Source organism: Echiichthys vipera (assembly GCF_963691815.1).
Source record: "Echiichthys vipera genome assembly, chromosome: 12".
In the NCBI taxonomy this organism is placed as follows: domain Eukaryota; kingdom Metazoa; phylum Chordata; class Actinopteri; order Perciformes; family Trachinidae; genus Echiichthys; species Echiichthys vipera.
The window spans coordinates 14,243,380-14,257,765 of NC_139837.1; the positions used below are offsets into that span (position 1 = coordinate 14,243,380).

Below are 14,386 nucleotides of genomic sequence, written 5' to 3' on the forward strand. Positions count from 1 at the left end.
ATATGAAAGTCACATTTGTAAGCCATGACTAAATTAACTTTGACACACAACATACTCAGGTGACAATTAACACTGAAGTGCACGGGACCTTAACGGATGCATTTAGATACGCACAGCCAATTAAAAACACACAATGGTACAGTGGCTCCGTGGGTGAAACTACACACCTCTATTGGCAGATGTGTGAACTGTAAAACAACAACAACGCATTAAAGTTGTCCGTCAACTCCTTATTATACGTGATCGGTTCTGTGTGCACCATCGACATTTTTCATAGATCGCACCTAAGATGGCTTTACTGTGGTAAAGCTCACACAATGCTGGTAACGGTGGCTAAAGAATAATGGATCCCAAAGTATGTCAAATGACTAAATAATATATTTCGGACAAGCATTACCACATGAGCTCACATAGATCCCCAAACCTGATTTTCTCATGCGTAAAAACACTCCAAGAGTATTTTGGTTTGTATCGCTGGTCTAACCAGTTTATTGGTGGAAGCTGTTTCAAACATTTCACTCTGTTTGTTATTCAGTCCCAGAAACCACACACCGGTCCGGGCTGGGGTGAATTAAGCATCATCAGACGCGCCTGATATGATACCCATCATCACCGCTCCACACCTCCAAACCTGCACATGGCAACTAAATGTAGAAAAAAATGGCCGAGAATATAAAGTCGTTCTGCTTGAAGGATAAGTTATCAGACATAAACTCTTGCATTGTCCCCATTAATTGTATTCTGAATAATAAATGTAAATACAGTTTCCCCCAAATGCATTTCTGCTTGCATTTTTACCACAAAACGACACATTTAAATCGTGTAGGTAGAGGTATTTGCGTGTGCTGACACCTTAGTCAATTGAAAGCCATGCGAATCATTAATTTTCTTGATCAGAAACAGGTAAGGGCTTAATTTTCCAAATTGCCCACCGGAGCTGCTGAAGCGCCCTCTGGGTTCCGCCTCCAACATGCATTGCCACTGGTAACGCGGCGGAGAAGGGGAGGGATTTGTATACAAAGAGCCAATAGTAGAGCTAAAAGGCGCTGAGTGACACAGTGTGCCTGACCAACTGGTGCATTTGACCCGCCCGTGTCGCATGCCCAGCCTGCTGCCTATATAAACCACACTGACAGCTTGGTAATCCAGTCTGATCGCTGATCGTCTGGCAAAAAAAAAAACTCAACAAAAACCCAGGACCCTTAAAGAAGCAAGATATCGACACACACGAACCCTCTCGCCTAATTTAACGCTGACAAAAATGAAAGCAATAAGCCCAGTACGGTCCTTCCGGAAAAACAACGCGAATTTATCAGAGCACTCCTTGGGAATCTCTCGGAGCAAGACCCCGGTGGATGACCCGCTCAGCCTGCTGTACAACATGAACGACTGCTACTCCAAGCTGAAGGAGCTGGTGCCCAGCATCCCGCAGAACAAGAACGTCAGCAAGATGGAAATCCTGCAGCATGTCATCGACTACATCCTCGACCTGCAGATTGCGCTGGACTCCAGTGTCGCACTAACCAGCCTGCATCACCCTGCGCGGCCGGGGCAGGCTCCATCCAGGACCCCTCTGACCACCCTCAACACAGATATCAGCATCTTGTCATTACAGGTAATTATACTACGATATTTCTAATAAGGAAGCCTGGTGGGTTGTGGAAGATTTATATTTATATATAAATATATATATATAGGATTTTAATTTGTGCGCATAGCCAGTGCGCCTTTGTAGCCTATGCGTAACACGCACAAAATGGCTTGTTGGAAAAGAAAATGGCATGTTTTTTTTCTTTTGTACAGACTGAGATAAAGGCAATATCTGACCCATATATAACACTGTGCAACGACACACACATCGATCGGATGCTGGGTAAAGAATTAACATTTGGACTGTTTGTTTGTTTGTTTGTTTGTTTTCAGTCCCCGGAGTTGCCATCAGAGCTGATGACAGATGACAGCCGGACTCTGCATCGTTAAAGCGGTAAGTAGGCTGTCCTCATGTCTGCTGCTGCATTCTGTCCAGGGCTTTTAGGCTCCGCTACAGCCTGTCTCCCAGTCTGCTGGAGCAGAATGGACTAGAATTACCATTTACCAATCCATTTGTTCCCTGCTAATGTGGTTGACGTCTCACGTTGCTGTAATGGCCCCAATATGTTTTGCATGAGAATGCGCCGCATCACTGGGGCGTCAGTTATGAGAAGGTGCGGACAGTTTGGCTTGACTTGAATCCAAATTGTGATTATTTTAATCATTGTAGCGGAGCCGTACCTCCCCAGACAAAAAGATCACACTACGGGGCTCATTCGGGACTGTAGTAAGGTGACTCCGATTAATCGAGTAATTCTGACACATCTGCTGTGTCTTAAGACATTTTTGCTGGCACGTATTTTGCATTTGAGTTTAGTGGAATGAAATGGAAGGTATTCGCTCCAGGCTGCTCGGGTTACTGTATATAAGTAGCAGTCGTCAGGGTTGTATTATACCCTCTTGTGACTATAATGAAGAGCATCTGCAACAGGAAAATAATGGCTGTTTGGATTACTGCTACTACGATGTCTGCACATAATTGGTACAAGAAGTGGGTAGGCGCCAGCTGAGCTGCAATTACGCTGATTCTTCCCCAGATTGTAGGCTGAAGTTGTGCGAGAAGTGTGTGCGCCCCCCCTTTTCTCTCTCTCTCTCTCTCTCTCTCTCACTCACTCTCTCTCCCTGTGTACATCTGGAGCGCAGGGTTTGCTTAGTATTGGGAGTGTTTGGTTAAATGTTAAAAACTGCGGCTTCCTCCCTGGCGCCAGTCTGTCCGGATCTCTGCCCTGTTTGCATTTTCTAAACACGCCTCTCTTTCTCAATCTTTTGCAGGTGTTTGGTCAAGACACAAAACACACACACACACACACACAGGACCTGGGGAGCAGGACTTCCCCCCCTCCCCTCCAACCTCTGTCCTCCAGGCCTGGATTTTTTTCTTTTTCTTCTAACGCTGAAATCAAGAGACTTTTGCTTATTATGGGACAATCTTATGTGATGTGTTTTCTGTTTGGACACTTCATTATTATTTAACTTAAGACTTTTTTTATTTGTGGGTCGTGGGTCCTTTCTGGAAATGGAAGGCGCGCTATATTCCCGACAGTGGGAGGAAAAACGAGATTATTGTCACAAGGATTATTTCACCCCTGTCCCTCTCTCCTTGTTGAAGTCTTCGCTTTTTTGCGGAGGTGGGAACGTGAATAGAAAAGACATCTTGGTTAGTTACTGTAAAAAGTTTAGTCTTGTCTTGTCAGAATTTGTTGGCACATGAAGGACTGGACGTTATTTAAAAAAAATTAAATGAAAGAATGAAACCATGTGAACTCTTATCGGGAGTTTATCTTGTAAAGTTGCAGGAATTTGAAACTTCTGCAAAAGTGTAATGTTGTACTTAATTATGCTGAAACTTTTTATAAAAGTAATGTAAATTGTACCTTTTTTATACAAAAATAAATCAAAAACGCAACTTGAACATGTTTTTATTTTGGGGGGAGGGACACTTGATAATTAAATGTTGGTGTCAAGCTGTCAAACCGGTGCGTAAAACCCGTATCCCAGCTGTGCGTCCAGGCTGACTGTCTGTAGAAGTATATGGCCGTGCTGTATGTGGCTTATAGTGAACATCTGACACACTTCAAAAACGGATCCCACAACAAAGTGTCCTTATCAGACCTGCAGTATGTGACCTATAACAGCCTAGAACACAGCGTCATCACTTCCCTCGAGGCATACACGACCCGGAGGCACAGTTGCATAAAAGCTTCAAGGCGCTCTGACTGCACTTTTACTTTCTCACATGCTATGTAGAGTAAATAGGATTAAATAGTTTAGCGTGACAGGCTGAGCCATTAAAGCACTGGGCTTTGGGCTGTTGTTTTAAAACAAAACTGGGAAATTTATGGAAATTTAACTCGGGGTGAAACAGGGCCGTGATGCGTTACTGATTCCAAAAGTAGCCAAATGTTACTTCAGTAGATGATTTCTTAGGTTTAAACAGTTATTTGGTTGAGCCTGTGTTGCTTACCTTTTTCTTTTGCACTGGTGTCCAATGTTTTTGACTATCAGCCAGATGAAATAGTAGTGAGAGCACCTTGTCACAGTTAACGTACGGTGCTTGTTGCCAGTGTAGAAAACAAACAAAGAGCAGGTTATATGAACATTGGAACGAGAGATGGTGAGATGTACTGCTTGGATAATTCAACGTCTAAACACATATCCCAGGGGGTGACAGATTAACTGGTCTTAAATGTCCCTTAGGGCAGTTTTTCTATGTAGCACACTGAGCTGTAAAGGTGGGTAACAAAGGTTTAGATGACAGTGGTAAGAAAGGCTACTTTAATCCTGTAGTGAAAACCCAACTGTCAATCATGGCTCCTCAAATATTTTCACAGCACAGACCCGCCAACTAAGACATTTTATGATTGTAGCTACCCCAGGGACCACTTTAGGGGGTCTTTTCGTGTAAAAGCTGTGGAAAAAAACTCAATCTTTACACGAATACAACACTAAACACAAATCCAAACGTTGTTTGTATATAAATTAAGAATGTTTTACAGTTAAATGTTCAAGTACCTTTAAAAAGTCCTCAGAGGACCAATGTAGGTCCACGCACCCCACGCTGAGAGTCCCTGAGCTGAAGTCGTTACCCTCAGTAGTTTATAACACTGACGGCCGTGACACCAGCCTGCAGCACGTTCGTATGGAGAGCGCGCCATCTATCGGTCAATATACATCCTGTCAGTGACGCCCTCTCCCCTTACATGTCTGTTCTAAACGGCCTTAGAAAGGATTGGGTTTCACTCTACAAACAGCTGATTTACCTGCAAGTGAAGTACAGAAAATATCAAGTTGAGGTTCCTTTCAAGGGTCCACACAGCAGAAATGTTTATTGATTCACAGAACACCATTTCACAATGAACTTTGGAAAACAAACAATCATCACTTTGGAGATCCCTGCATGCACTTCTTCCAACACAGAAACCGCCAACAACACGCTGCAACACTGTCTACACTGCCATCTATATTCTAAAATATTCTAACTACCAAACAGCACCACACAAAACGCTTCCGACACAACATTTGAAAAACACTTCTGTTTCTATAACATACAGTATGATGTCCACAACATGTAACATTTCATCACTAGACATTATTTCCATAACAGTACCACATTCACATGAGACAGAAACCACACTGAAATGATCCAAAGGCACGGGAGCGTTAAAGAAATCCCAATTTGACCTGACTGTAGCATATTTTGTTATCACTAACTGCTAATTGTAATTATGAATGATTCTTTGGATTTGTAATTTTTTAAATACATTTTTTCTTTTTTTACCATCAAACTAATTAAATATTTTGACTGCACTACTCAGTTTCACAGTAACACTTCCTACTTTTCCATCCTAACAGTAGACCACATATCTACTCTAATTCTTTGGTACACGTCACAACACCAACAGTATAATAATGTCTGCAACAGTCCACGTGATCCCTGTCACAATAACGACCAGCTTCTCAGAGGACACTCTCCGTCTCATCTCCCAGGCTGATGGTGCGCAGGTTCTGGTTGTGGATGGCGGCAGTGGTGGTGTTGGCAGTTCTACTGCTGCCGGGGGTGATGATGACAGCTGGCGAGACGATGCTTGAGGAGGAGGTGGTGGACTCCATCCCTGTGATGTTGCCTGGCTGCTGATGGCTGTTGTTGGTGTTAGTGTTGGTGGTGTCGTCAGGGCTGTTTGCGTTGTCGTTAAGGGTGCTGTTGCTGCTGGGGCAGTTGAGGTTGCCGACCCCGCTGGACGGCCATCCCTCATCTGGGCTGCTGGCCATTAGGCTGGCTTCGGACGGAGCCTCGGAGCAGATGGACATGCGGGCCACTGCTGTGTCCTGCAGACCACTCAGGCTGCTAGGAAGGAGGCCTCTCTTCTTCACCAGGCCCTCCAGTTCCAGCTCAATCAGGCTTGGCTTCAGTGCTTCCCTCTCCCTCTCAGCATCTCCATCAGCCTCCTCCAGTGAGCGGTCCGAGGAGCTGTCGCTGGAGCGCATCCCTGAGTCGGACGAATCCTTCTTATCCAGGGCGATTTCAGTGAGGTAGCCAGGCTTTGTGAGCAGCCCAGTGGGCTGGGAGCTGCTGTGGGAGGCTCTAGCCTCTTTGTGGAGGAGAGGTGTAGTGGTGTCTGCCTCTTCTGGGCTGGAGTCTTCATCGTTGGACAGCTTGTGGTACAACAACCTAGCTCCCTTCTTCGCGGAGCCTGAAGCCCTAGACGATGTGCCGTGGTCCAGCTTCTCATCCTCTTCACTGATGGGGTCTAGAGGCTGGGCATCGCTCCCTGAGGGGAAGTCTGTGGCATCACTAGTCTTGGAGCCTCTCTTGGTAAAGGACTTGCGGCTGTCTTGGTCAGCTCCTTCCTTGGCCTGAGGAGAGGGAACAGGATTCAGTGGGAAGCACATGAATATATACAGTATCTTGTGCTATTGGCCAAGAGGCCTCTGAAAAGGGGATTCATGTCTCTCCTTTATGTGCCAAGAGAAACAAAGACTATAAGCCAATAATTAAGAAACACAAGAAGCAGTGATCTTCCCTTTCCCAGCCAGAAGAAGGCTTTTGCTGTTGCACAAGCCAGATGAATATAACATTTAAAAACACAAGTTTAAGACAGACCAAACATACATGCTCAGAAAGACCGTCTACACAAGTTAATGACAACAGTTACCATACTGTAATCAGGCTGTGGGAGATCATACACTATTAATACTGTCAGTGAGGCAATGGCAAAAACTCAACAATGTACTTGTGGCTGTCCACCCACCCCTTTGTCGTCTGAGTTGGCAGCCTGAAGGAACTGTCCAGGGTGGGGCTGCACAGGTCTCTTTCCTCCACCGCCGGACATCTCCAGCTGTGCCATCTGAGAGATGTATTCCCTATAGGCATCGTGATACTCAGCCTGCTGCTTGTCTGTCAGCTTGCAGATGTCATTAGAGGATTCTTGAGAGTTGAGGCTGGACATGCTGGAGGTGCGGAGATTTGCCACCTGACAAAACAGGAAAAATGGGATTGGAATAACACTGTTGCGTGGTTATGGGCTGATAACCTGAACTGACAAATTAATATAATAAATATGAAAATGCAGCACTAAAAATGCTATAATTGCATTAGTAGCCAATTAAATATTCAGAACATGACAATTGGATAGAGTGCAAAAGTTACTGGCGAAGGCCACAGGCGGAGTGGTAATGAAAGCTGTGTGTGTTTTTCAGTGTTGGATGATTAGAATCTGAAAAAAGATCGCAAAGTAAGATCATATGAGCGGAGCTGTCTACGTGTGAGTGTTCGTTCGTGTCTCAGAGATTTCGCAAATTGGGAACAGGGAAGGTGAAAATAACAAACAGGGGGCCCCTTGACACCTTTTTTTGCGCTCTGCAGTGTGTGTGTGCGTGTGCGTGTGTGTATGTGTATTTTTAATTCCGCCCTGTTCAAGAGCACCATGAGCTTCCTCTATGCTCTCTTCTTATTCAAAGCCACATTAACGTGAAACCAGTGAGGTCACCAACACGCTGGCTCGGTGCAGAGGATTTGTGGCCATGTGATGGTTTGGGGTGTGTGACCTTGCGATCCTATTTGCGATTTGTGTTAAAACGCTCACACATATTCTCACACCAGAAACTTTAATACCTCTTATCTCTTCGCATGTTTATATTGGTGGGTATAATGTGCATACACACGCATACACGCAGTTCACATAAGTCTGATCCTATCTGCTGATGTGGTGCATTAACTCTAAGCTCCTGACAGGCAGACTGACCGGCCAGTGTGAGTTGTTGCTGTGTCTCGGAGGTTCCTCCAACCCCACTCCGCTGAGCTCCTCGAAACTGAGGTTGAGGCTGAAGGCCGCCGCTTCATGCTGGGTCCCCCCAGAGCGTCTGCTGGGCTCCCCGTGGTGCACGCTGCTGCCCTGCTCGCTAGCAGCTCGGGACTCATCCTGAAGCAGAGCTTGGCTTTCAGCATGACGTTGTTCCATCACCTGGGAAAGACATTATATTTCACTAATTGTATTCCAGATCAACATGATATTCGACCTGTTTCAGGACACATAGTCAACATGTGACTGAGCATGTGACATACAAAACAAGTATGTTAGACAGCAACAACAAAAACGTGCTTGTGAGAGGGAGCCGTTGCTTAAGTGGAGCTATTCAGCTGTCCACTCGTCCCCGACAAAACCTCCCTTCACCCAGATATCAGTCAGCCATCTTGAACCAGATGTCTGTGCTCACTGCATCCTGGCAACACAACACTGGTAAGTGCACGGAGCTGGAAGGCCACTGCACTTTCCTGCTTCTCCCACATGAGCTCTACAGTGGATCTCCAGTAAAACATGACCAATCCAGGGCTCCGGTTTGGTATTAGGAGCAAAGACAGACATCTGATGAAGTGGAGCCGGCTACACGTGTAAGTGATTTCAGCCCCGGCTCAGCCGACTGGACTTCTGGCTGACAGAGTAGCGCCATTCTCGTAATACGGATTATAAAATCACCATCCCAATTTCGCAGCAAAGCAAAAGATGTTGTATTGAAAGATGCTGTCTTGCTGGAATAAACAAGGGCTGACATATATCAACAGAAGGGCCCTGGCAGAACTGATTATCTGCAAAGTATCACAGTGAGGATATTGTTGTTGTTGTTGGTGGACTGATGCTTTCTTCATGATTTCTATCTAGTGATGGCCTACTTCTTTTCATATGAAACAACAAACAATAATAAATCCTATTTATAAAATTATATATTACACATAAGATGCCCATAGCTTCAAAGTTTAATCAGTTAGTTATCAACTATTAAATTAATCAGCAACTGTTTTTGATAATCATTTATCATTTTTAAGGAAAGAAATTTTGATTCCAGCTTTTAAATGTGAATATTTTCTGATTTCATTACTCCTCCCCGGCAGTAAACTGAATATATTTGAGTTGTGGAGAAACCAAAACATTCAAGGACGCCATCTTGGGGTTTGGGGAAACACTGATCGACATTGTTCACAATTTTCTGACATTTATAGATTAAACAATTGCTCTATTAATTGAGAAAATAATTCACAGTTAAAATAATCATTAGTTTCAGCCCTACATAGCAACAACATTAACCAGGCTGTGACGTAAGTAAAGTATCTCCAGAAGAGAAACTTAGTCTCACCATTCCCCTGAAGAGCTGCCAGTCTCCGAAGTTCATCTCCATCTCTTTCTTCAGCTCGTCCAGGTTGCACTGAGACAGCACTCGACCATTTATATTAGCCTGCAATGGACAGGGTAGGGGCTGACTGGTTGGTCCACTGATTTACTTTATTAACATGTGTGAAGTTGCATCAGGCCAAAAAAACAACAACACAATCAAATTGGGAGGCATCAGGTATCAGAAAAATGTATCCAATTTTGAATGTTATTGACAGGCGCACCTTCTTGATGGTAGAGGTGTACTGAGGCAGCATGCTGGGGTCGATTCCATCCATCTGTCTGAGACGCTCACACATTGCATCTGTTTTCATAGAGCTCAGTAGGACCGCAGGAGAGACCTTCACACACACACACACGCACACACGCACACACACACACACACACACACACACACACACATGCACACACACAATATATAAATATAAACAACTTTTTCAGTGTTTTCATTAGTTAAGGTTACCAGGGCAAACTTGCACACACAGTTAGACTGACTCATCACTCTTAACACATTGATTAGGGCAAAATGAGCAACAGTTCCTGGCAAAGAGACATGCAGGCCTGTTACTGTGAGGCACACAGAGGTGCAAAACCACAATCCCACACAGTCATTCTCTCTATCAGTTACACATTGTAAGTGTAAAAGTAAGCACAGCTGCCAACCTATCTAAATACACTGTTACCTGCTCTTATTCTTTTTCTCGGTGTATATATAAGCACGTAAAGTGTGTGCGCAACACTTAAGGGATGGAGTCTGTAAGTCTGTGAGTCGCTGTTGAGCAGAGCCACAGTGAAGCGGCCGCCGCCACACAGCTACAAGGCCTGATGTGACTCATACCGGTGGCTTGTTGATGCCGTCTAAGGCCTCACAGACAGCCAACATGCCACCCGCTGGCACAAAAACTAAACAGACCTCATCCACCCATTCCCCTCCCTTTCTTCACTCACCCCTCTCCCTCTGGTTCTACTTGTCTTGAACCCTCACTCTTGTTCCTTCCTTCCCTCCCTCCTTTCCTTCCTTCCTTCCTTCCTTCATTCCTCTCACATTCCTTCCCTCTCAGCCTGCTGCACTGACTTACTGTCTTTTCCATCACTCTGTTTCTCTCTCCCCCATCTCTTCCTCCGACTCCCTCCCTCGTCATCTCTGCTCCCTCTCGGCTATTAACACCATTAAGACATGGCTTCAGACTAAGCCCCCCGGCTTTGTTTCTGGTTTCGAGGGAAAAAAGAGCAGAGCTTAGTCGGACTGTGAGTGTTTGTTGGACAGAAAAAACAAGCAGCTCACACAATATAGTACACAATAGTAGGTGCCAATTTTCTGTAGTGGTGGGCAAGGGGAGGAAGACTGGTACTCAGGGAGCTACTGTTCATGTCCACACAGTAAAGGATTTACTCTATAGAATGAATCTACAGTATGTTAGTGAATCTACTGAACTACTACAGGACGTGAAGTTGTGTTTTGCATTTACTTCCAAGTGACGAGTCTATATTTCTTTCTAAATCATGCTTGGTAGTACTAAACCAGTGTGTTAGAAATGAGGTAAAGATACATGGAAGATGGGATAAAGGGTAGGATGCGGAGATTAAAGTAGCCATGAAGCTGAAAGTATACCTGCTTTATTTTGTAAGGCAGCGACTTTAAATGCTTGATAAGGAGACAAAATAAGCAGACAGACAAATGGTCAGACACAAATATACATTTATAACAGTATGAAACCGGGGCTGCACCTGTGAAAAAGGGAGGGAGGAAGGATGCAGAGGCAGAAGTTAAGACAGAAAAGACAGACGGACAAGCAGAAAGACAGTAGCACACATGTTGAAGTCATCATCAAAGGGGACAGGAGAGACATTGACATCAGAGCAGACAGACATTTATCTGTCTCGCAGCAGGAGAGGAGACGGCTCCTTTACAGCAGACTGAAAAGAAGAGGCTATTGGAAGTAGATTTATTACACAAGGAAATTTTGTTTTTGCTGGAGTCAGCAGGCTTTTGCAGTCATAATCTTTGCCGACAGAAAGGACTGTGGACGAGACAGAGACAGAGAGAAAGGCCCAGAAAGAAAATGAGACATCTTTCGCTGTGAAGTTTCAATTCAGGGAAGGCCTTGAATACGACTCCTTGATTCAGACTGCAAGTGTGTGTTCTAAGAACGTGAGAGAAAGCGTAAATGTCTGTGGGTGTGTCTGTGTGTGTTTGTGTGAACCCTCCCAGTGTATGTCTGTGATAAGACTGTAATTACAGCTGGGCTGAGCTCAGGGCTGGGCAGAAGGATGGGGAAGAGGAAACAGAGCTCTGTGAGGGAGGAAGCGTCTTGGTAAGGAGATAAGCTCTACCAGCGCTGGGCTCATTGTCAGTGTGTATGTGTGGGTGTGTGTGTGTGTGTGTGTGTGTTGCCAGCACCAACAGTTGCTCTGATGATAATCCCTGCAGCCCAAGGAATCCATACTCACACTTATATCAACTAGGCAATTACACTGGGCTAGGCCCGCTTACATATCCAAAAGACTCACACAAATAGAGAGTGTGCACACACATCCACATTCACAGAATCATAGAAATACAGACACATGTGAAGGCTAAACAAAGAGATGAAGTGCGAACCAAAAAGGGGATAAGATGGGCTAATGTACAGAGAAAAGCCAGAATGGGATGAAACTGAAAAAAATGTATTCTGAGGAGGAAAGGAAACAAAAGCGTAAGGGAAGATATAAGGAACAAAAAAGGGTGTAAAAATTCAAGACAGCGATGAAGGTTTAAAGAAAAGGAGGAGGATCGAAGCAAAAACGCAAAGACACAAAATTACAGACAGAGAATGGAAGGAATATTACATAGTAATCTATATTTAAATCTTTCAAACGGCTCCTTTAAATGATGGCTGGCAGCGCCCTGATAAGTGGCTTTGTGGAGCAGAAATCTCCTGAGTAGTGTTATCATCAAATTGTTCTAATAGTAGTTGCTCTCTCTTAAAAATGTTTGAATATCTGGGTGTAGAGATTCAGTTCTTGCCAGTGCAACTCCATGCATTCTTGAAGCGGGTTAGCAACACTTTTATGGCCATTTATAAGAGAATGGGAATAGATACTGTGCCAGCATCAGAGTGAACTTTATTCAGCATGTTGTATTTACATATGCTGAAGCTTGTGACAAAATACAGATCCAATGGTTAGCAGGCAGTCATATTTGCACCAGATGCAGTCTTTAATGTAAGCATTCTGCAGCGAGCAACGAATGTGACAGTCTATATTTGTTCTGTCGGCTTTTGTAAACCGCAGCAACAAAATTAGCAGTTTGTCAAACACATAGGCGTGCTTTTTACGCATGCAACACAAGAAAAGACTAATGAGGTTTGTCGACAGGCAGATAATGGAAGGACTGGTTGCATATTTGCATATCTGTAATGTGTGTTCCACAACTGTAACTACATGTTACCATGGTAGGTTCAGAGGCACACGAGGGGAGGCCTTCTCTGGCATCCTCTGCAATAACATCCTGACATGGGCACAGATTGGAGACAAGGATTGTATGGAGAGAAAGGTAAGTGATGATTGAGTTCATTACCACTCAATTTACGGAATAATCTTTTAGTGCTTTGTTCCAGGTTCACAAACTGAGAAATACCACCAGCGTCAAGAGCTGGACAGTGGTTGGGCAGAGGGCGGGGAAACGGGGATATTGAAATAATCAGGAGGTAAAATGTTGAGATAAATCATATGAAATAATACTGATAAAAGGGAGATATTGGGATGGAGGAAAGAGGTACTTGAAGAAAAACAGGTGTTTAAAAGAAACGGTCAGAAAGTCATGCTGTAGGTCGACACAATGGACCTGATAGCATAGGATTTGTGAGTTTACATAATTAACAATAAAAATGGCATAAGATCTCCCTTAACTGGTACTATTAGGAAACATTAGGTAACTATTAAAAAGAAAATGAACAGGAGACAGAGAGCCATGAGAGCATGACCAACTATTTGAGAGACAGTGATGTTGCATAATATAAATACTTCTACAATTAGTATACACTGGAGATCAAAATTTGAGAACAAAGTAATAATACTTGATTTATTCCAAAATACTGTTATTTTTTATTGTTCAGAAATTGATAGAATATCCGCTGTGGCTATACCACTGCTGTACTAGTGTATTTTTTAAATAACCAAGGCACTTTAACAAAAACCTTTATTTTGTGAAAAAAAAACAGTGAGCAAGATTAGAGAACAGTAACCATTGTGTCAGAACCCCAAAGAGAAGCTCTGGATGTAGTAGTAATGGCTAAGAAACCCACTACAGTTACTGAACTGTGGAAGAGACTGCAAGAAGAATGGACTAAGATCAAACCAGAGCAGTGTGAGAAACTAGTGATGTCCTGTGGGCGCAGATGTGCTGAAGTCATTCAAAGCAAAGGCCTCCACACTTCCTATTTATTTTTTAATCCTATAGCTGTAAGAAAACACGTTTAAAAATTCTCTTCTGACACAGTGGTTACTGTTCTCTAATCTTGCTCACTGTTTTTTTTCACAAAATAAAGGTTTTTGTTGAAGTGCCTTGGTTATTAAAAACATGCTAGTACAGCAGTGGTATAAGTACAGCAGTGGTATAGCCACAGCAGATATTCTATCAAATTCTGAACAATAAAAAATAAAAGTATTTCACAATGAATCAAGTATTAAGACTTTGTTCTCTAATTTTGATCTCCATTGTATATGTGACTGTAATTATCTAGTGAGACAGTGGTACATGTCAGATAGATCTAGCACTTTTTCCATTGGTGTTATCCTTAGGTTGACCGGGTGGTTTAATGGAGGGGCGCAAGGATGAGGGGATGTGGTGGGAGTAAGGCCGTTGCAGGTCATACACATGATGGGGGAAATAAGGCTATGATGAAGGGGAAAGGAAGGAATGTGGAGAAGAGGATGGGGGAGAGGAGAGTAGGTAAAAGTAAAATAAAAAAAATCATATGAGGGAGGTCAGGTACACAAAAATAAATGCTGCAGGGAAAGGATGCTATTGCTAACTTGCTCATTCTCTCTCTCTCTCAGTAAAGTGAAGTGCTGGTTATTTAAAAACCATGCACAATTTATTCAGGTGTAACTGCCAAGTGGGTCAGTGCAACGCTACATTATGAGGACTG

General features: G+C 43.7%; 2 protein-coding genes across 5 annotated transcripts in view; one reads left to right on the top strand and one right to left on the bottom strand.

The window, feature by feature from the left end:
* The first annotated feature begins 1,163 nt into the window (after positions 1–1,163).
* On the top strand, positions 1,164–3,491 carry id2a (inhibitor of DNA binding 2a). Its single transcript, XM_083924972.1, has 3 exons — positions 1,164–1,615; positions 1,924–1,984; positions 2,863–3,491. The coding sequence occupies exons 1-2, from the start codon at positions 1,262–1,264 to the stop codon at positions 1,978–1,980; spliced, it is 411 nt and encodes a 136-aa protein (XP_083781098.1). The 5' UTR covers positions 1,164–1,261; the 3' UTR covers positions 1,981–1,984; positions 2,863–3,491.
* A 1,411-nt stretch (positions 3,492–4,902) lies between these two features.
* Positions 4,903–14,386, bottom strand: part of kidins220a (kinase D-interacting substrate 220a) — a 45,133-nt gene continuing 35,649 nt past the window's right edge. The window contains exons 26-31 of one of the 4 annotated variants that reach the window (XM_083924092.1): positions 10,867–10,899; positions 9,479–9,595; positions 9,220–9,318; positions 7,833–8,051; positions 6,840–7,061; positions 4,903–6,444 (exon numbers count right to left, since the gene is read on the bottom strand). In XM_083924092.1, the coding sequence (XP_083780218.1) occupies positions 5,548–6,444; positions 6,840–7,061; positions 7,833–8,051; positions 9,220–9,318; positions 9,479–9,595; positions 10,867–10,899 (1,587 nt within the window). In that variant the 3' untranslated portion in view covers positions 4,903–5,547. Of the gene's footprint in view, positions 6,445–6,839; positions 7,062–7,832; positions 8,052–9,219; positions 9,319–9,478; positions 9,596–10,866; positions 10,900–12,684; positions 12,745–13,953; positions 14,131–14,386 lie in introns of those variants that run through there. The other 3 variants (XM_083924091.1, XM_083924093.1, XM_083924094.1) reach the window with 3 other exon arrangements.

Bases quoted from the DNA above. Each gene is read 5' to 3' on its own strand.
- id2a (XM_083924972.1), top strand. From the start codon at position 1,262: ATGAAAGCAATAAGCCCAGTACGGTCCTTCCGGAAAAACAACGCGAAT. The intron at 1,616-1,923 runs GTAATTATACTA...GTTTGTTTTCAG, and splicing joins TCAGCATCTTGTCATTACAG to TCCCCGGAGTTGCCATCAGA.